At 33.2% G+C, this 21500-nt stretch overlaps 1 protein-coding gene across 2 annotated transcripts; it reads left to right on the top strand.

Annotated features, from left to right (window-relative positions):
• The first annotated feature begins 8846 nt into the window (after window positions 1-8846).
• LOC8258205 lies at window positions 8847-13668 on the top strand. Of its 2 annotated transcripts, none has more exons than XM_002525988.4 (7): window positions 8847-9282; window positions 10637-10878; window positions 10981-11103; window positions 11224-11340; window positions 11421-11603; window positions 12421-12562; window positions 13233-13668. In XM_002525988.4, exons 1-7 carry the CDS (start codon window positions 8889-8891, stop codon window positions 13406-13408), a joined length of 1377 nt encoding a protein of 458 aa, XP_002526034.2. In that variant the 5' UTR covers window positions 8847-8888; the 3' UTR covers window positions 13409-13668. The 2 variants fall into 2 exon arrangements, with proteins under 2 accessions (XP_002526034.2, XP_048231006.1); XM_048375049.1 differs by having other exon boundaries at window positions 12421-12521; window positions 13233-13484.
• Window positions 13669-21500: the final 7832 nt, after the last annotated feature.

The raw sequence follows: 21500 nt of genomic DNA, 5'->3' as shown, positions 1-21500 counted from the left end.
CAAAATTATCAATAGACTCGTACGTAACTTAAATGATTCAATATATGTGAAAAACGTACAAATGCTTCAAGCAATTGGATATGATACATCTTCACTTAGAGCCCTGTAATCTCTTTCATGATAAGAAGATAGCATAACTTTTTATTCTTTAAAAAGTTAATATAATAAGTACAAAAATTCAGTGTTATATTACAGAAGATACATATTTTTAAACACCGTAAATTTATTATTTGTATTTTCATCTGTTAACAACGTAAAATAGAAAAGACAAATTATAGATACTTCCATTAAAACAGTGTCAATTTATTGAATAATCCATTTTTAATTATGTGCGAATTAAAAGATTTAATTGCTTTAACAGATTTTCAAAGGTAGATACTAGTATGGGAATTAGAGTGAGGATGGGAGCAATAACAGTGATGAATAATGTGCATTAACCATCTGAAAATAAGAGGGGACATGCATGCATTAGCATAGGAAGGGAACTATCTATGGTATCATTTAAAGGTATTAACACAACAGCCCAACCAATCATGTGATACGAACTCGACTTCAATAAATAAATATATATAATTTCAATATTAGATCATAAATAAATTTAATAAGGTTTTAGCTGTCATTCCCGTAATTATAATGCATTTTAGATTCAACATGTCACTACTTGTGTGTATGTGCTTTAAATCTTACCACACGGTTCTCATTCTACACTCTGAAGACAGTGTACCCTTCACAATTCGCACACAACATTACCAAGTAATCTTAATTATGTTTATTTTTTCTTTTTTGTAAAAGAAATAACAAATTTATACGTATCCACTGGGTTAGGAAATTTAGCATCTTGTTGTTGTAGCTAAACCCAATGCATATATACGTTCATCAACATACTTATAATAATATTTATTTATTTAGCTTTTTGGTTTTATTGAGATGGGTTAGAAGGAACACGGTTAAAAGCACATGATAAGTAACATTTAGGAGTAGTACAATATAATAAACCATTATTTTATCCAAAAACCATACAAATCCAATAATAAGTAATAATTTTTTATATAACTACAGTTAACCGTGGTATTTAGAACTTTAATTGTAGTTAGTTCAATTCAATGTATGCATTTTTAGTTTAAATATAAATACCATTGTCATATACTTGTTTTGATGTTATAAGATGTAAAATAAATAAATAAATAATAAACAAATAAGTAGAGGACTTTGAAAACTTACTTGTGAATTGGGATATTGGAAGTGTCCTCATTGTTTTTGATTGAAGACATTGAAAGTTAGTGCCAACCGAAATAGAGATATGGCAAGTAAGTTGATGTAATTAGTTGGTAAATTGAAGTCAAATCATCGCTTTCTGGGCATACTGAGATTACGTACAAACATCTAGAGAAGAATGTATATAGAATGGCAATCACAATTAAAATTGTATCGTTTTAATTATGTGTAAGAAAAAGAAAAACTAAGATAATTGTATATCAAAGCTCTATGCATGAATTATTGTGAAAGGAAATAGACCATCATTTCGTTATTTTAAAGTTTTGAAATTAAATTTTTGTAAACTAATTATAAGATTAATTAATAGTACAAACATAAAGGTTTGCTTACCAACGCCTTTTTTATAAATACATTTGCAAGAAAATGAATAAAAAGTCCGGAGACAGCGGCTATTAATACTATACAGACCCACAACACCTTCCCCAAGCAACAGAAGAAGGTTTTTTTTTTTTTTTTCAAAAATTAATAATAATAAAAAATGCCAATAAATAAATAAATTAAAGAATAAAAACAGTAAAAACAAAAACAAAAAAACAGATGCCAAAAGGCTAAAGAGAAACCCAAATCAAGAAGTGGTAGCAAGTAGCAGCTTGTGTGTGAGAGACTGTGTTAAGTAGCAAAAGGTGCAGAGTCCAAAGATTCAGTTTAGTATTGAGAGTGAAATAAAGAAATTATAAGAAGGTTCCAGGAATCAAGGGTCAAGATCATGTGCCTAGACCCATAAGATAAGGAAGCCACCCATATTCTTTTTTCTTCTCTCTTTCTTTCTTCTCTTTTAGCCTCTAAGTTGTTTTCTTGCTCATAGTTTCGGAAAATTTTCTTACTAAGATTCAAGAATTATCCAAAACCCACCTCTACTTGTACTATATCCTGCTACTTGGAAAATTCTTGCTGTTTATGGTCTGTTCCTTTCTGTTTAATTACTGTTTGCTTGCTGCTAAAGTTGGTGCAATGACAGTTTATAAAGGAACTACGACTAGTATAGAAAGAAATGCCGGAGTTAGAGTTGGTGCTGTAATTGTTTTGTCTTTGTGGGTTTTGTTAATTCTTGCACAGTTAAGCTTCTTTTATGCTGTTCATGAAGAAACAAGCAAGTTAATAGTGAAGGGTAGTACTACTGTTACTGTGCCAAGAAAAATAAGGTTTTTAGCGACACAATCATTGAAGTCATCGTTGTTTCATCCTCCTCCGAGCAAAGTTGAGTTATCATCGTCTATGAATAATAATATTGAAGGAGATCCAGACACTGTATACGGAGACGATAAGAGGATAATTCACACAGGTCCAAATCCTCTTCACAACTAGCTAGAAAGAGAAGAGAAGCAAACAGTTTATTGGTAGGCCGTATTAATTCTGCTGGTACTTATTGTGTATGCTGCTGCTAATTGTTAATGCCTAGAAGAAGAAGAAGAAGAAGATGAAGAAGAAGAATTCATAAATGATAAGGAAATGACTGTAAGTTTGTGTATTAATTTTCTGCTATCAGCTTTTTTTAGCTGTTTTGTTTCTTATTGATGAATATTATTATTATTAAAGAGAGAGAGAGAGAGAGAGAAAGGGAAAGAAAGAGAAGAGAGCATTGGCTTTAGCCCTTTTCAGTCCATGTATGTTTAATGAGGTTATGGGGCAGTGTAGCAACCAGATGGTGTTAGAATTACAGAAAAGGAAAAGAATGCTCAAATTGAGAGAGGGCTAGTGTTAATGCTCTTGTTTTCTTTTGCAGTGTTTTCTGTTTATTTTTTTTTTTTTGAAATCAAATCTTTTTCCCTCTTATCCTTGTACCCTTCTTCTGCTATAATGTTGTTCGAATTTAATTGCTGTAGTTACTCTTGTTCATCTACTTTGCACTGCTGCCATTGTTATTACTGATCAAACTTATTGATTTGATTCTTTCTTCCTTTTTCTCTCCATTCTTTTTTTTTTTTCTTTTCGATTTACAAATTCTTGCCTTGACATGAGATCACTCAAGAAACTGCACCCAGAATATATATGCAGAGTCCAGAATCATAGTATTTATACATTTAATGCTCATGCTATGGCTGGCTAGACAATGTGGAAATTACTAAACATTCTGAATGTATATGTTCTTCATGGAATAATGGGCAATTCTCTATACTTTCTTGCTATGCAGTTCTTACTTAATCCAGCTAAAGAACTTCAGTTTTACTGTTCTTTTTTTCCGATCAATATAGTTGTCAACAATCAGCTTTCAATCCTGTAAAAAAAGGCAAAACAAAAAGTTGAACGTGGTGACATTGAGGTATTATTTGCATGGAGATTTGCTAATTAATCAAGGGTTCCTAGGCTTTCTAGCTATACTTTTTAATTTGGTCCGACCCATGTAGCTTATTGTAATTAAGTATTCATAATTGGGAAATTAATAAATAAAATAATTAACAAGTGGATGACAGACTGATTAATTTAACAATTTTCTAATGTTATTGAGAATCTCGTACCATAAACCCTAAACCATTGATTATTGCACCATCTCAACAATATTAGTAGAAAGTATGATCGTGATCAGCAGCAGCAGCAATCATGTGCATTGAGGCAAAAGGCAAATTACTTGGAATTAATTATAATAAATGGAAGGAAGAAGAGGGAACTGTTTCTGATTGATTATTCCTAGAAGAGGTCTTGACTTAAATGCAAAATCCAATTTTCTCAAAGAGGATGCCTGTCTTGCTGGGCCAACACGCTTTCTCAAGGCTTGGGACTCTGTACCCCTCTTCCTCCTACTTCCTACTCATGTTTATTTAAAAATTCATTTTTATTTGTACAGATCTTATATTATTATATGATATGGTCAAAACTTATTAGTACAGGGAACAGATTTCATGCATAGAGCACTGATTTTTTTGGGCACTTCACACTTCTTTTCTAACGACTATTCTCTACTCAAATGACATTCATATCCCTTCTCATTCCAATGGTTTGGACTGTATTTAACTTGGATTGAAACTTATTTACTCTAACTATATGTATACACCATGTAAATGAAATATAATTAGAGTGTTCTATTTAGATATTGAATAATTATATGTATCTTTTATATTAATAAATATATATTACTTATCTATCAATTTGGTATATATTTAGAAAGATGTACATAAAAAATGTAAATTTTTCAAATTAGTAAAACAAAAAATAAAAAATTCAAATACAATAAAAAAGAGAAAAAGAATGAAAGGAAGTTCTGTTCCATACCCTCAAGGAAAAGAATGCAATTACATTTAACTAAACGCTTCTATAGGAATAGCTTAAACGTCTTTCTTTGTTATAAATTATTATTTCTTCTCTCACATGTTACCTATGGACAGAGCAATTTTTCGTGCTCTCAAAGTAAGATCTCTCTTATAAGAAGCTATAGAAACTTCATTGGAATCAGTTCTGTCTAGTAAAACCTAAAAGGGAAAGAAAAAAAAAAGAAGAAGAAGAAGAAGATGGCTGGAGAAAAGGAAGGATATTTTTATCTTTCTAATGTAAGTTTTGATAAATTCAAAAGATTCTTTGGAGTAAGGGAAATCTTAACTTGAAGGAAGTAATTAATAAATTTTCTTTTTTCCCCATGAAATGAATGTTTGCTTGGTTTGCCATTATAGCATTTAAATGAGAGAGTTAAAGAGGGGTTGTGAAGAAAGTGCAACTACCTCTTCTCTCTCTTTGTCAACTTCCAATAAAACTCTTGTTTATTGCTTCCACCCACCTCAAGCTCTTATTGCTTGCTGGATACTACTGCTGCATATAAAATATACTAGCTTGCATTTTTAATTTTTATTTTAATTTTTCTCTTTTGCATTATCCCCATTTTAATCACCAATATGGAATAAATGATCAATAATCACAAGGACCCACAACAATTTACACGGTTAGAGATGCTAAATTTATAACAATTATTATATCAACTACCTAATAAGGTCATATTAATGTTTACTTAATGTGGGTCGCATTCATGCAAACTCAATTCTATGCATATATATATAAGTATTTGCTTTTTGGGTTTCAATTCTAACCCTTCAATCTTGGGAATTTTCCTTGTCAAATTCACTGTTTTTTTTATGAGAATGTACTCATTTCGACAGAACGAATTACATTAAAAAACTTAACTATTGAAAATGCATATCGAAATTGAATCAAAATTCTTGACCCATTACTTTTCTTTATATGCTCTAATGCGTCAAGCTTGAGCTAGATTTCGATTAACAAGGTTAACCCGGTGGTTTTCTTTCTTCTTTAGTTCATTACTTAATGAGCTAAACTCAAACTAAATTTTGAAATATAATAAATAAAATATTATCATATCAAATTTTAAATGAATCGTAAATTTAATTATTTACATAAATCAAGCTTCAACTTCACTATAAACGCACTCAAAGAGTAAATTTTATAATCTAATATATTTTTTTTTCATAGTGGTATTATAAGAAATCGAAACTCCCACTTTTAACGTTGCATACACTTAATTACTTTTATTAGGGAAAAAACATATTTATTAAACTCATGAATTCTAGATCAAATATAGTTATACAATCAAATGGATAATTAATTCAAAAGAAAAATTAACATCTAGCATGTACCACATTCCCATTCTACGATCTGATCTGTTATCAGCTGACCCAGAGATTTAGGGCTAAAAATTGTATAGGGACAATAAAAGAGGTACTATCTTTAGTCTCTTCCATCCTTTCACCTTTTATTTTACCATGCTAGGTATTAATTATTTACCTCAGTAGCATCCCAGCCAGCTGCCTCTTTTAAAACTAGAAATAGATGGCTTCTCAGTTGACCCCATATTTGTATTTATATGTATTTCTGACAGCGATCTCCCATGTATTTCATCTCGTAGCATTCATATGTACTGTCCCAGCACCATTACTTTTCTGTAAATTTCAAAATTTTGATTCATTATTAATCAGAACCATATAAAATAGTATATGCAAAGTATTTCGCACCCTCCATCATGAACAAGAAATAGAAAATAATTATTTGTAATCTTATGCTGGTGGTTATGAAAAATAAATTAGTAACACGAGTGACATAAGAATAGTCCATTCTCATGACAGTTATAACATGACAAGGAAAACAAGTACAGTGGACCTATGCAATTGGATTCTCCAACTGTGACAAAACGTTTAAATGTTTTGAACTACCTCTAATGAATTCCCCATTACTTGCTGTTGGTTTTTCTACTGAAATCGAGGCATGAGGAAAACCTGAGTAGCTCAATTGCCATGACTGCCAGGAAACTAGCAACTTAAAGATAGGGCAAGCAGAAATATAATCAAGCAACAGACAAGAGACATAAAAATTACTAAATAAGCAGTTTATATATTTCCATGAGCTGATGACATCTGTTATCTGATCATCTTCCTTTTAAAATATTTGGACAGATTTACACAAATCCATATTATGTTTTTTTATCAGTCTGAGAGTTCCTCTTCAATATTAATTAATATATATAGCTTTTCGACTGAAGTGTTGCTTCGATGTAGTTTTGAGCAGAAAAGGAAAATCTTCTAAATATGGGGAGGGCATCAATATTAGGCAGATATGGTGTAAGAACTCAGAGAAAGTACGAACTGCTGCTAAAAAATTTTCATGATCAGGAACTTGCCTCTTGTCTTCAGTGTTCATAATTAGGCTTTTGACTTTTAAGATGAATAACTATGCAAAGATTATTATATTGGGACATACAGCTCATCAGAATTTGGGCAGTGAGTGACTGTGTCTTTGCTGCCATCCCAGCGTTATGCCAAATTACCAACTAAAGACCTCCTTCACTCTTTCTCTGAACAACGACAATATTTCATTAACACAAACCCAAGCAGTATAAGGACAGCAACCACAATAAAAAGGAAGCCTGAAAAACAGAAATTATCAAGTAATTAGCGTCCCTTAATACTCATCAATCATCATCACTTGAGGAAATTAAATTAAACAAAAACTTGCTCTCCCATCTGCAATATGGTAGCATGGATTGGTTGAGGCAAGAACCATTAACTTCCAAAGCTAAAATAAAATATCTCCCAAGCATGATGCTCAGATAAAATAAAAGTCTCCACCAAATGGAGGAAGGTAACCTTCAAATTCTGAGCAAAGGGTTTAAACCAATCCATAAGGAATACCATTTATTTACTGTATCATCAAAACAAGTTCAACAAGGAGAAGGTCCATTGCCGACTAAAAGAAATCGGCACCAGCCCTGTTAAGGATGACAGACTTCTGCCATTAACACTATTTTCATTCTCTTCTTTGAATTTTTCTTCCTACTCTATGCATCACATTAAATTCAATTCTTGAATTAATCACATTCAATTCTTGCCTGGTTGAGACGTATGTTCTCACCTATATACTAAAAATAGATAGTTCACATACATTTATTAATTTTAAATAATAAAATATTTATCAATCATTTAACATCAAAATATAAAACACTCATATATAAGTGTTACTTTCTTATTTATTGTGATGTATATATCGATGCATGTAAAGTAGAATAAGTGTTATTCAATATTCGAAAAATCTAAAAAAGACAATTAGGGTTGGAATGGATATATATATCAAGAATTCTTAAAATTCTTCAGGAATTTTTTATTGGTGCTAAGCTATCTACAGTGCAAAGTCGTATCTCTTTAGTTAATAAGATATAAAATGATTTATTGAGTGCAGATCCATAATAGATATATAAAAAATATTATACGTTAAATAAAATTAAAAATATTAATTTCCAAAAAAAAGTCTAATATTTTTTTTATTTAGATAATTAATTAAATTATTGCAAGATATGATTAGGACTTAGAATCATTATAAATTTTGATTCAATAGTATTTTAATGTATATATATATTTTAAATTAGTTTAACTAATTAGATATGTGGAATAGGTTTTTTTTATGACGATAAATGACTAATTCAAAAGTTTTAATCCTCCTGCATACTTGAAAGTTTTGAATATTGTAATATTGAAAAGGAAAGGGACAAATATATGAGTTATGATTGCTCATATGAAATATTAGGGCCTAGAAAGTGAAGACGATTGTATACGTGGAAATTGGGCTGGACAAAGAAAATGGCCCATTTCTGCATAATCAAAACAAGCTATATCCAAATGGTTAGTACCATTATTTACAAAATAAGGTTGTATTCTTTTAGATATTATGGGTCATCAAGAGAGAAAGAAAAATCAGTCAAATGAAGTGGGCTAAGGGATACAAAAAACATCATGGGACGCCAACCACATATTGGTCACATGTTGTCTTCGACGCTGCCAAGAGCATCATTTTTGTCCGCTTTTGCTTTCAATATCTGCCAGACCTCACCAAGCGCAACCCAATCAAAAACACGTGTCCATTCAGTCTCACTTTCACCACATCTCAAAACGACTTCGTTTCAACCGCACAATTGCTAATTTGCAACCTTTTGCTTCTGTTTTTCTTTTTCTCTCCAAATAGAGTCAGCAAAGAACTGCAACAGAAAGAAAAGAAAAAAGAACAAAAAAGAATTGAATCCTTCTTTGAAATGGAGAATTTTTGTATTTAAAAGGGGGGGGGGGGGGGGGGGGGGAGAGAGAGAGAGAGAGAGAGAGAGAGAGAGCTAAAGCTCTAAGCTCTTGATAATGGCTTCTCTATTACCATGTAAATGGCCATTAAACAAAATCTCTTATTCTTCTCCGTCTCCAACTACAAATTCTCCTCCTGTCTTCTTCACATTTCGTTTTTCTTCATTAAGACGACACCGTCTCACCACTCTTGCTTGTTATGATTCATTGGATGATTCTAGTTCAGGTTCAAATGCAAGAAAGTCAACAAATTTACATATTTCGCCTTCCGAGAAACGGAGCAGCAGAATTGGCATTGATGCAAAAAACGATATCGTCTTTGGATCTCAAAAGAGACGAATTCCAAGTTTAAAGGCCTTGTTTGGAAGGAAATCTTTGTGGAAAAGGATTGTGTTTGCCTCCACCAAAGTTAGAAGCATTATTTTGCTTAATGTCATCACTGTTGTCTATGGTATGTCAGTCACAGCGTTTCTATCTTTTTCTTATATAGATTTATATAAATGGTCGTACGCAATGCACTAGTTAAAAAAAAAAAATCTTTATATGCAAAACAAGATTACTGATCTACATCAAACGAGAACAGGAGTCTTGCACAACATAGAATGATGTAGTTGGAATTTTTATTTAGTGGGTGTAAAATATCTCCTAAATGGAAGTCTTTTTAACAGAATGAAAAATAATACCCATGAAACCGCACAATTGCTAAGTAATGTGTCATGAGAAACCTAGAGAGCCATAAGTTGTTTAGTAAGGTGCATGTTTTCTCAACTAATTAAATGTGCTGTAGCAAAACTAATTGAATGTGGTTCATCATTTCTAATGAATGGACTTTTTGGAGAAAATCAGATATAGTCATATGGGGTTTAGAGCTATGGGGTACACTGGACTAGAAAAGAGTATGCATCAAATTTTAACAAAAGAAAGAGGAATGAGCAAAGTGGGGTTAGCTTGGATGATGTAGCAGTTCCACAAAATGGATGGAACATCTTTGATATCTCGGTGTTAGTGTATAAAGGAATGGTTCGGGACATATGAAAGACAAAAGGTTGCTACAAGGGTCTTATACAATTGTAAAATTCTAGCTCAGTTATAGAGCACTTTTGTAGGATGATAATTTTGCTTGCTATATTTCATGGCAGCGATTGTTAGGTAATGAGAAAATTGTACTTATCAATCAATTATGTTAGATGAGGATAATGCATTCCCAGAAACATGAAAATAGGCTAAACAAAACATGCTTGCATTGTAGGAAGATAGGAGTGGCGCCCACCGACTATAAGTTGAGAGAGGAGTGATTAAGCTAGCTTGGGCATATGCATCATAAACTAACAAGTGATTAATGCGGAAGGAGTGGTGAAAAAGGTTTTAGGAATTCTGAATTTTAATAGATGTAGGTAGACAGTGGTATGTAAGAAAATGATTCAATTAACCAACTCCAACTAGGTTGGATGATTGCAATTGAGTTGAGTTTATGCTTTACCTTTTATAGAATCAGGTGAAAGATTATCCGAGTTAGAAATTTAAAATAGGTTTCCGTTTAACTTTGCATTTACAATGCTTACAAAAGTATGCCTGTCCCAGCCGAATTTATTGGGCTGGAAAGTTTTGTGAATGTTAATCATAGTAGACACAGATTTGGTTCCTTTAGGATTTGTAGCTTGTCAAGTTGGATATTCTCCTCATTTAAACTTTATAATTCTGCTGCGATTTGTGTATTAGACTATATTTTGTTACAACGTGTTTGTTAATTTTTTCAGTATCATATTTTGATCACAATGCTAACCTTGTTTTACTTTATACTGTAGCTAGCAACATTCCAGTTGTCAAAGAAGTTGAAGCAATCATGGATCCAGCTACATTTACTGTTGTACGATTTGCTGTATCTGCTATTCCATTCATCCCATTTGTATTTCAAGCTCGGGGTGATGTGAAAACCCGTAATGCAGGGATAGAGTTGGGTTTCTGGGTTAGTTTAGGCTACCTAACACAGGCGCTTGGACTGATGACATCTGATGCTGGTCGTGCGTCCTTCATATCTATGTTCACTGTAAGTTTCTTGATCATTCTTATGGTTCATTAAGGAGGCTTCTTTTACTGTGACAGTACCTGAAGGTACAAAGTTTTGGCATATTTTGGGTGAATTTGTCAGGTAATTTTGGTTCCATTGCTTGATGGTATGTTAGGAGCAGTAGTTCCTGCCCGTACCTGGTTTGGAGCTCTCATGTCCATAATAGGAGTTGCAATGTTGGAATTCAGTGGTTCTCCTCCTAATGTAAGCCCTGTCTTTGTGCTTTATTAGTTGTTTTCCCAATTGTGTTTCTGTACTGATGCCGATCAGAGTTAATGACAAAGTACTCTTAGCATGTAAAATAATACTTTTTGCACCTTTCAGATCGGGGATCTCTTGAACTTCTTAAGTGCGGTGTTTTTTGGTATCCATATGCTTAGAACTGAACACATATCAAGAAGCACAAATGAAAAGAACTTCTTACCTCTTCTTGGATACGAGGTCAGTGTATTTTCGATGTCCTTGTATTCAGACTAGTTTTCTTCATGCATGGTTTGAACAATGCTAAGGTTTCCATATAGGTCTGCGTTGTTGCTTGCTTCTCAACATTATGGTATTTTATTGAAGGCGGGTTTGATGGCATTCAAGCTTGTGATCCATCATCCTGGACATGGACAATGGTTTGGCATTGGATAGTTACTTTTCCATGGATACCAGCACTTTATACAGGAGTATTCTCAACAGGGTTATGCCTGTGGATAGAGGTACTCTTCATAGTTTGTCCACATTTTGAAGAAAACTTTAACTTCCAATGGGTGATACTTTCTTGTATTTCTTCCTTTTTGCAACTGCATTTCACTTTAGATTATTCTGCAACTTGACTTTCTTCAAACAAGGGAACAAGAAAAGTCAAATTCATGCAAATTTGAGGGTTTTGGCTTATGAATTTAAATCACTGTTGTGGTTGCATGTTGTGTTCATAGTTCATTACATGTTAAATAGATGTGTTGTGCTTTATTTAATTTTATCTACAGTGGTTATCATTTGTTTTTGTAACTATAGATTTGGCTGAATTAAAATATAATGTAGCTTCTCTTTGTCCTTCTAATCTTGATTCTGGAAATTCCTTTCATTTATTCTCTTCTTCAGTAACTATACTTCTAAGAATGGGCTTTCTGAATTATGATCCATCATAGAAATGCTCTCCACAATGTCCTCAATGATTTACTCACGTTTGATTAATTTGAACTATCATTCATGTGATGCTAATAGTTGAGGGAGGATTGATGATGGCAGTGCAGATGTTTTGTTACTCAAATTTTAACCCATGATTCTAATGTTTGAAACTGAAAATGCTTTTGGATGTTCTACCATTGATTTTTATTTTGTAAAGGTGTTATAGGCAGGAATGTCTGATATCTTCCAACTAGGACAAATATACACATACACATACTACTTCTGGCCTCGTGGCTGTCTGAGATTGTTTAAGAATCTGGAAAGTGTATAAGCTTAGGTTTTGGGACTGTCCTGTTCAATTAGTTCCTCTTAAATGAAGGATAGCCTTTTTCCTTGGTTGGACAGATGACTGCCATGTGTGATGTATCTGCGACAGAAACTGCAATAATTTATGGGCTGGAACCAGTGTGGGGTGCTGCTTTTGCGTGGTTTCTCCTTGGAGAAAGGTGGGGTACTGCTGGCTGGATTGGGGCTACTCTTGTACTTGGTAAAATAAATTCTATCATTTGGTTCTTATTTCTTTCTAGTTTCTATTCTGTGATTGCCAAAGTTGATTAATAAACTTCTTAAAATTTACTAGAATCAGAAGGTCAGCATAATTGTCTACTTTGGGAAATCACCTTCTATTATTTTGATTTGGTCACATTTCAATAAATTGCTGAATGCCCTGCTTTCTCTTCTATGTTTTTCTACCTGGTACATGCATGTAGATGCACGCACAACAAATCCATCCTCAATCCCAAGCAAAAGAGAATGATGTTGGTTGGGCGAATCAGCTTATGCACTGGTTCTCAACAAAATTTTATGAATTTAATCATTATGGTATCAGTGAGCAATCTTTTTGGATAGAGAGATGAAGTGTTCCAAGTCTTAGCTTCTAAAAATCAGATTATGAACTGGATTCTTACAGGGTAATAGGAAAAAAAAAATCAATGGATTGCTTGTGATGCTGCATTCGACTTGCAAAGATATACAAAGCCATAAATAACTACTCGGATGTGTTATTAGCTAGTTATTGCATCTCAAAGCCTTGAACAAGTAGTCTAGGACAACTAAACTTTTGTTCTTAAAACTGGGCATCTGTTGCTGCAATTAATTTTTATTTTGATTTCGATGATACGCATTGATAAAGTTCAATCTCTCTTTTATGCTTGTAGTTGGAAGCCTGACAGTACAGATATTTGGATCTTCATCCCCTGGCGGGTCTGTGGAAAATGAAGGGAAAAGTGAGAAAGTGGATCGCCTTCTGGTTCCAGATAAGCAAAATGGTTTCTCTACCTCCCCGGTTCCGGTCAGTTATAGGAAGGATGTTACTGATATGTTGAAGAAGTAAGGCACATTGCATTGCATCCCTTTCTTCTCCAAATTGATGATAAGTTTCTTTATTATTATTATTATTATTTTTGGTATCACCTTGTAATTACTTATAGCAACAGAAATCAGCCATAGTCATAAGCTGGTAGAAGCCCGAAGCAAGGCCCTAACATGTATATATATATTATATTTTTTGTTCATAAATACTCATTTATAGAGTAAATAATACAAGAAGAGGAAGAGCCTACTGCTCTCGTCTCTCTTCATCTGATTTTCCTATTTTAAGTTATCTCCTATATAATGCCATGCTTTGTCAGAAAAAAATGGCTGGGACCGGTTAATTAGCGAACTAAATTTGTCTTAAAAAAATATATTTAATATCTTTTTTGATAGACTAACTTTTTAAATTTTTTTCATCTATTTTTCTCCAAAAGCAGTTCTTGAAACTCAGAAAAATTTATTTTTTCCTGTTTTAAATTAATCACAACTATTTAACCTTTGAACATAAACTTAATAAGGGTCGAAATTCGATTTGCAGAATTTATCAAATCAGTTAAACATTTCTATATTTTGGACTTTGTAGCCGAAGTCTCATTATTTAGACAAACATGATCGCCACTCTAAATGGTGATCAAATGTCTGCTCATTCCAAATTATACGAAGGCTTTACAGATTATTGTGAAGCTCTGGCGCCAACAATTGATCTCTATATTCAAAGTATTTCTTTTATTGTTAAACACTGATTGCCGCTTCAATATTATAATAACTTTTTGTTAATAACAAAAGAAGAAATCTTATTCAAAAGAATTCCACTCACTTATTTTATAATAATGAAACTTGAAATTATAATAAAATATATATTAATAAATTATGTTCACTTTATATATTTTAAATTCCTCTAATTCCATTAAAGTTGATTTACTTACTGATACAAATGAAAAATATTTCGATTTACAATTAGACAAAACATAATTGAGAATAACTCAAGCAGTGTGCCTGGAGAACCACTTCAAAGTTTATAAGAATAAAATGACATTTTTTAGGATAAGTGACTTCTTTGAATTTTTATAATCAGGGCAATTGGAAGTTTACCTTCTAAAAAATAGTTTGTAGTGGCGCATGGGCAGTAGAGTAGTGGATTCTTACATTTGAGAGAAAAGTAGTGAACGTAGGTTGTGACTAAGCAAGTATTATTTGGCCAGATAGGTAGTTTCTGATATGGAGAGATATAATTTATAAGTGGCGAACCATAACTTGTTTTAGAGTGATCTATTTTAGCTGAATTGTATCACATGTCCCTCTAGAAGTTCCGAGTTAAAAGCTCGAAATATGAATATCTATCACAGCTATAACTGAGTTATACATCGCACTAATGACGTTGTTAGACTTGCGTTGTTTGAAGAGCTGAAATGAAGTTATGAAAATTTATACAATGTAATAGATAATGGAGATCTACGCAAGAGATCTATACTGGGAAAATTTGTATAGAAGATCTATGCTGGAGAGATTTGTACAAAAGATCTATATTGTAGAGATTTATACAGAAGAAATCTATATCGGGGAGATCTTTACGAAAGAAATCTATATTGGGGAGATCTTCATGGAAGAGATCTGTTGGAGACATGATCTCCTATTTTTCAAGAAGTGGAGAACATGGTGCTTGATCATGATAACTGATGGAAATCATGGGTTGTGATATATGGGAGATCCATAGCTCTTTAGGCAATCTCATAGTTTTTTGTTCAATCTCATAGCTCTTCAGGCAATTTTATAGTTCTTCTTCCAATCTTCTAGCTTCTCTAGATGATCTATTAACTTTATAGGCAATCTCATAGTACTTTGGCTAATTTCATAGCTCTTCTGTGCGATCTTTTTAGGCGAGTATGCATCGCACAAATATGTTTCGAGTTAAAACTTCAATGATACTTGATATAGATCCTTTATAGGATTTTCTTGGCGATCTTTTGAAAATTTTCTTTAGAGATCTTTGCAAGATCTCTTTGAAACTTTTTTTTTTATCTTCTTGTAAAGATCTTTGGAAACTTTCTTTAAAAGAAATTCTTGGAGATTTTCTTATAAGGATCTTTGAAACTTTTTCTTTTCATGGAGATCTTTTAGGATTTTCTTGAAGATTTCTTTTGATGGAGATCTTTTTCAAGGATTTTCTTGAATATCACTTTTTGAGGATTTCTTTTGTGAAGATCACTTTGAATGAATGAAAGATTTCTTTTTTGAAGATCTTCTCTTGGAAAATCTTTGGAGATTCTTGAGAGATCTTCTCTTGGAATATTTTTAGGAGATTTTTCTGAAAACTTCTCTTGGAAGATCCTTTGGAGATTTTTGAGAGATCTTCTCTTAAAAAATCTTTTAGAGATTTTCTAAGCCTCTTCTCAAAATCCTCATTTGAAGTCTTCTTGGGAGATCTCTTGGAGACTTTTTTTGGAGATCTTTTTGGAAGGTCTGTTAGAAATTTTTTTTTTGTTGGAAATCTTTTTTGAAACTCTTTTTGGAGGGTCTCTCATTGACTTAAAAATCTTTTTGTGGAAACCCTTTTGAAATTGCGATTATATAACTAGAAGCATATCTGAAATAATTGAATCTTGAATGAAAGATCTTCTTATTAATAACATCAGAAACGAATGTCATAAAAAATATATATATGAAGAATTTTAAAGAAATCTTGACATATACTAGCCTTTTATTGAATAAATAAAAATAATAAAATTACTAGAAACAAATACTCTAGTGCTTTATTGGTAGTAGGCTTCAAGTTGTCTGAGTTCCATGAGTAGAAAAAAATCCATGGGAATAACTAGCAGACTAAATCACAAAAGAAATGTGTTCCACATTCACCGCACCAAATGATGTACATGGATAATATTCTGATTTACAAATAGGCGAACTTAATAGCTTGTAGAACACAGGTCAGAATAATCCAAGTACCGTGCCTGGAGAACCACTTTAAAGTTTAAATTAGTTTTTGAATGAGACTTGAATATAAGTGTTTTATAAGGATAAAATGGCATTTTTTTGAATAATTGACCTTTGGGGGCTTTTATAATCATGGTAAGAGGGAGTTTACTTTCTAAAAATTAGCTTGTAGTGGTGTATGTGCAATAGGGTAGGGGATTCCTACATTCGAGGGAGAAGTGACGAACATGGGTTGTGACTGAGCAAGGTTTATTTAACCAGACAGGTAGTTCCTGATACGAAATAAGAGATCTTATTTATACAGTGGCGAGCCATAACTCGTCTTAGGGTGATTTATTTTAGTCGAGTTGTATCACTTACATATTTTAGTTTTAATTTATTAATTACACGAAATAATTAACAATGTTTTGATTAAATAAAAAAAGAAAATAATTAAATTAAAATATTAATTAAATCTAATTCATGACATTGATATATATGACAGATCAACATTTGATCATCCATCATTTAAAGGTCCATCTATCGAACATGTAGAAGTCAATGATGCTAATTAGGGCTGATTACAAATTCGTCCAATTTAATTATTTAAAAATATATGTATTACCATTTCAAGCCTCATTTCCTTTGAAATGGAAGGGACCAAATATTTTGCGTTAAGTACGAGTCCGCCATTTCTTAGATCAGGCAAAACTCATCGGTACCCATGCTCAAGTCTAGCAAAGTTTATTAATATTTCTATCATATTTTTTTGTTTAATTATTTAAATCTAATATAATAAACTACTTTAATCATGTTAATCTTTTATTTAATGCATGGTAAATACTTTAGAATAACTAATAAATTAACACGTATATTAAATCAACATTAGTATAATTTATTAGTGTCATTACTTTGAATCATTAAAAGAATGCTATACAAGAAAGTTAATAGAATATATTATTACAATTTTAAATTCACCATTCTAAAACTAAGATAAGCCAAAAGTGTAATTCTTTTAAATATAACTCAAAAAAAAAAAAAGAATTCTTGATCTAAGGAAAAGAGAAGTGTTATTGATAATCACTTAAAGTGACAATCATGGCGGTAGTGCCTCATTGGTTCCATCCTGATTTTTATTTTTCCGTGGCTTCAGATTTGGTGGTACTTAGAGTTTTGATGCCAGAAAAGGACCGGTTTCTCTCTCTAGGTGTCGGTGTTTTTGGAGAAGATGTAGAACTTTACTGACATTGAATTTCTCTATCAGGGACCAATTTGTTACTTTCCTGTTATTGTAGGCTTTGACGCTGTTTCTTTATGGGCTGTGGGTTTTCTCAGTCTTCGGCCTGGACTCTCAAACCCTTTTTCTGTTGTATTATTCTGAGCCTTGAGCTCTTATAAGCTTGTTAGGCGGGGCCTTTCTCTTCCATTCATCTTTTTTTTTTTAATACTTTTCCTGACCTTTTAGCCTAAATCCAACAGTTCATTTAAGTATTAAAAAAATGACATAAACTAAAACATCTTTTCTTATATTATTTATATTGACATTATTTTGTTAGGCATGTTCAAATAAAATCCTCCAAAACAGTTCTATAACACATTTATTTTATTTGTAGTGGCGTTTGGTTGAAATTAGTTAGTGGGTTTTGGTGACGACGTTTTCTTTGTTGCCGACCACATGGTAGATGGCCATAATTAAAGAGTGAAAAATGAGGATATTGACAACGATTTTTCATATTATTTTTCTTTTTTCTTAAATGATAAAGAGGATCAACTGCTTACCTTGTACAAAAACATGCAATAGAAGCATGGTTTGGAAACCCCTAATCTGTTACGAAATGATTTATAGCCCTGTCGACACTAAAAAATAGATGGATTTAAAGCTATCAAACCTCGTAATAAGCCTGATTAATCGACAATTCAGATATACATATATAAACGTACTATTAAATCAATCCAACATGCCATTCACAAGTCTCTAACTAGACATTAACAACATTTCACAATTTATTAAATACAAGATCAAACATAATATATTAGGTATACTACTGCGGAGAATCTAGAATTTTAAATAATTCAAAATATAAAAGTATAAATTAATTATACTAGGCCCAATGGAGAAGGAAGTTGGGCTGTCAAATGCAAGATAGCAGAGAACCTAACTGTCACCTAAAAAATTAAAATTGAAATTGTCAACCTCGAAAGTGAGTTAAAATCATAAAATCCTATAACAATTACGAATTTCTCAATATAATATTTATTAAAATAAAATAATATGTCATATTATATTAAAACACGTGTCATGTCATAATTTTTTAAAAAATATATAATTAAAATATTTATAGGACAAGTGCCTTAGCAAAATCCTAACCTCAATACTTGTGCCCTTCATGATCTCCACTAGCACTAACGCCAAACACCCATGATCCTTCCTTGCATCAAAGCTCTAAGGTACCATCTAGCCTTAGGTCCCAACAAATTAAAAATCAGGATGGAAACATTAAAGCACACCCACTAACCAACGTTAGCAATGGCGGAGGAGACCCAACACATCATCGAAAGCCAAACCACCTCGTAATACTCATTGATGGTGGAGAACCAGCAACTCACCCTTACCCGTGCCCATATCCATCCATAGACGGACTCCCATAGGAACACGACGGACAGGAGAAGCGGACGCCGCCGCACCTAACAATAGAGCATCTTGCAAAAAGACTAGCAAAAACTTAGGGCAAAAGACCCGACACATGGCACTAAACCAACAAAAACAAGCTAAGAAACTAGAAAACAACATACATAAATGAAAACCAACTAAAAATACAATTTCTAGGGAGGCTGGCAGTCGCGGAGCCACCATCAGCCGCCTAACCCAAACCTTAAAATTACTTTTTGGTTTAGATTACATTTAATCTTGAGGTGGCTTTTGTTGCAGGCCTTTTGAACAATCAAATCTCGTTGAGACAATCTCCTGAATAATTCTTATTGATCATATAATCTCTTGATAGAGGAAAGAGGAGAGAGTAAATTGCCAGATTTCTTCAAGAGTAATTGAGGTAACCGGCTTCTTTGTTGCGGCGATCATATTATTGACTTTTGGTTGAATTTCATCTAGTAATGAGGTGATGAAAGTATATTTTAACGTATCATCACCATCATGTCCACCAATGACATAATACAATTTGGACATCGCAGAATAATATCTTTCAAGATCCTTGATTTTTAACGAACAACATTTTCGATCAAAATATTCTTGTTTTTGTTGTCGTATAATGAGATCAAAGCTTCCAAGGAACTGACTATGAAGGACTGTCACCGTAGCTGATGGAGTTGGCAAAGTCACAAATTGGAGCTTAGTGTATTCAGGCTGCGACTGAAACTAATACTTTAAACTGCCTGTGAATCTTGTCATAAATTCAGCAAGAACCTTTTTGAGTGTGGCACCTTCAAAGGTCATTTGAAGATCAATCCATGCTAAAAATTCAAAAAGCTTATCTCTCCATTTTGATGGAGGCAGATCATCAAAAGTGAACCAAGGTCCTATTCCAGCTGTGGATTTTGACCTTGGGTGTGGGGTTCCAGTAGGAACAAACTATGACTGTGCCATCTTCAGGCTTTACTACTTCTGGAGAGGGTTCAGTAGTAGAGGTATTCATGAGTATTTCTGTTATATCAGTCATTTCAGAGGTATTAGAAGAAGAATAAAAATCAGAGTCATAGGGGCTGATTAAAGATTGGTCTGGCAATTTATTGCCTTTCAAGACTCGAGGATGCAAAGTCTTCTTTTGTTGGGGTGTGGAGTTTTTTGGATAGAGGTGTGAAAAAGTACCAAAAGGTGGGTAAAGAGTTTCTTCTTGCTCTGACTGTGGAAGGAAAGAAAATGCAGAGTAATATGAGGGGGCTATTGCAGAAGATGTGGAGGCTGCAGATGTGAATGAAGGGACCATAGAATACTGATCTTTTCTAAGGTCATATTCAATTTGATCAATCTACTTTTTAAGTCTCGTAATTTTCTTTTCCTTTTGGGTGAAGGCTGGTGTAATTGGTTGAGGTATTCGAAGTTCTTTATTCAGGGCTTGGTATTTGGAGGTTAAGGAGGAATACAACTGGAGTACTTCTTGAGAGAAGGTATCCAACTTCTGATTTAACTTCTACGAAAAATGTAAGGCCTGGTCTAACTTGCCATCGATCTTTTTTAGGTATATTTTCTGGGCTAGAGCATTGGAAGTTTTCCAGTTTAGCACTTTTTTTGCTTGAGTGAGCTTTTCAATCTGCCCAGAAGGAGCCACTTTTGAAGGGGTGACTTCAGATATCATATTTTCTGACTTTTCTAAAGGAGGAAAATCATGGTCCTGAAGCATAAAACAACTTTGGACAGGTAGGACTGTGGACACAGGAGTTTGTATTTTCGCGCGACAGGATGGAGAATAGACTTTTTTGGAGGGTGGTCTCTCCTTTTATAGGATCTCTAGTGCCTCTTTATAGATAGGTAAAGGAGTCCTTACTCTTGATGCACCATTCGGGTCCTGATCATCACGTTTGGGTTTCGTGTGTGAACATGGAGAACTGTTAAATACCTTTGGAATCAGTATAGGCTTTTCAGGTTTAGGTTTCTGGAAATATGGTTCTCCTAGTTCTTCTACACAGTTGCATCCTGGGTCACATTTTGAAGGATCTATATCCCAAATAAAGTGGCCATTGATTTTGGCTGGATAGACATAGCGTCCGGAAGGCGAAAAGCCATGTACCAGAAGGCCCTTTTCAAGTTTTGGAGATAGGACCGATTGTATCATTGATGCTTAAAAGATGGACAAAGAGAAAGATGAAGATTCTTCAGTTTTCTTGAAGATGGTCTTTACAGTGCCATCTTTTTCTTTGATGAAGAGGGGATTTGTGGCTTGGATCTGCTTATCTTGAGACTGGTAAAGTTTTTCATAGTTTGTTGCCCATTCAAGAGGGATAAGCTTTTCTAGATCTCATTTTTCCAGTTGTCGTGGTGCCTGCACAATTGTAGGAACTTGTCCTGCATCAGCCATGATGAAGATTGAAGACCTCGTAGTTGTAGGTTTATTGCATGATCCTACAGCCGATAAACTAATTAGTGATGCATTGTCACTGCAAGAGAATCAACCACCTAGTCAGCTCTAGTGATCTGGATCTGTACTTTCAATGTCGTAGAGAGATACGGGTCATTGAGTGACATATTG

Source organism: Ricinus communis, chromosome 5 (assembly GCF_019578655.1).
Source record: "Ricinus communis isolate WT05 ecotype wild-type chromosome 5, ASM1957865v1, whole genome shotgun sequence".
Classification (NCBI taxonomy): domain Eukaryota; kingdom Viridiplantae; phylum Streptophyta; class Magnoliopsida; order Malpighiales; family Euphorbiaceae; genus Ricinus; species Ricinus communis.
This window is presented reverse-complemented; position numbering and strand designations above follow the sequence as displayed.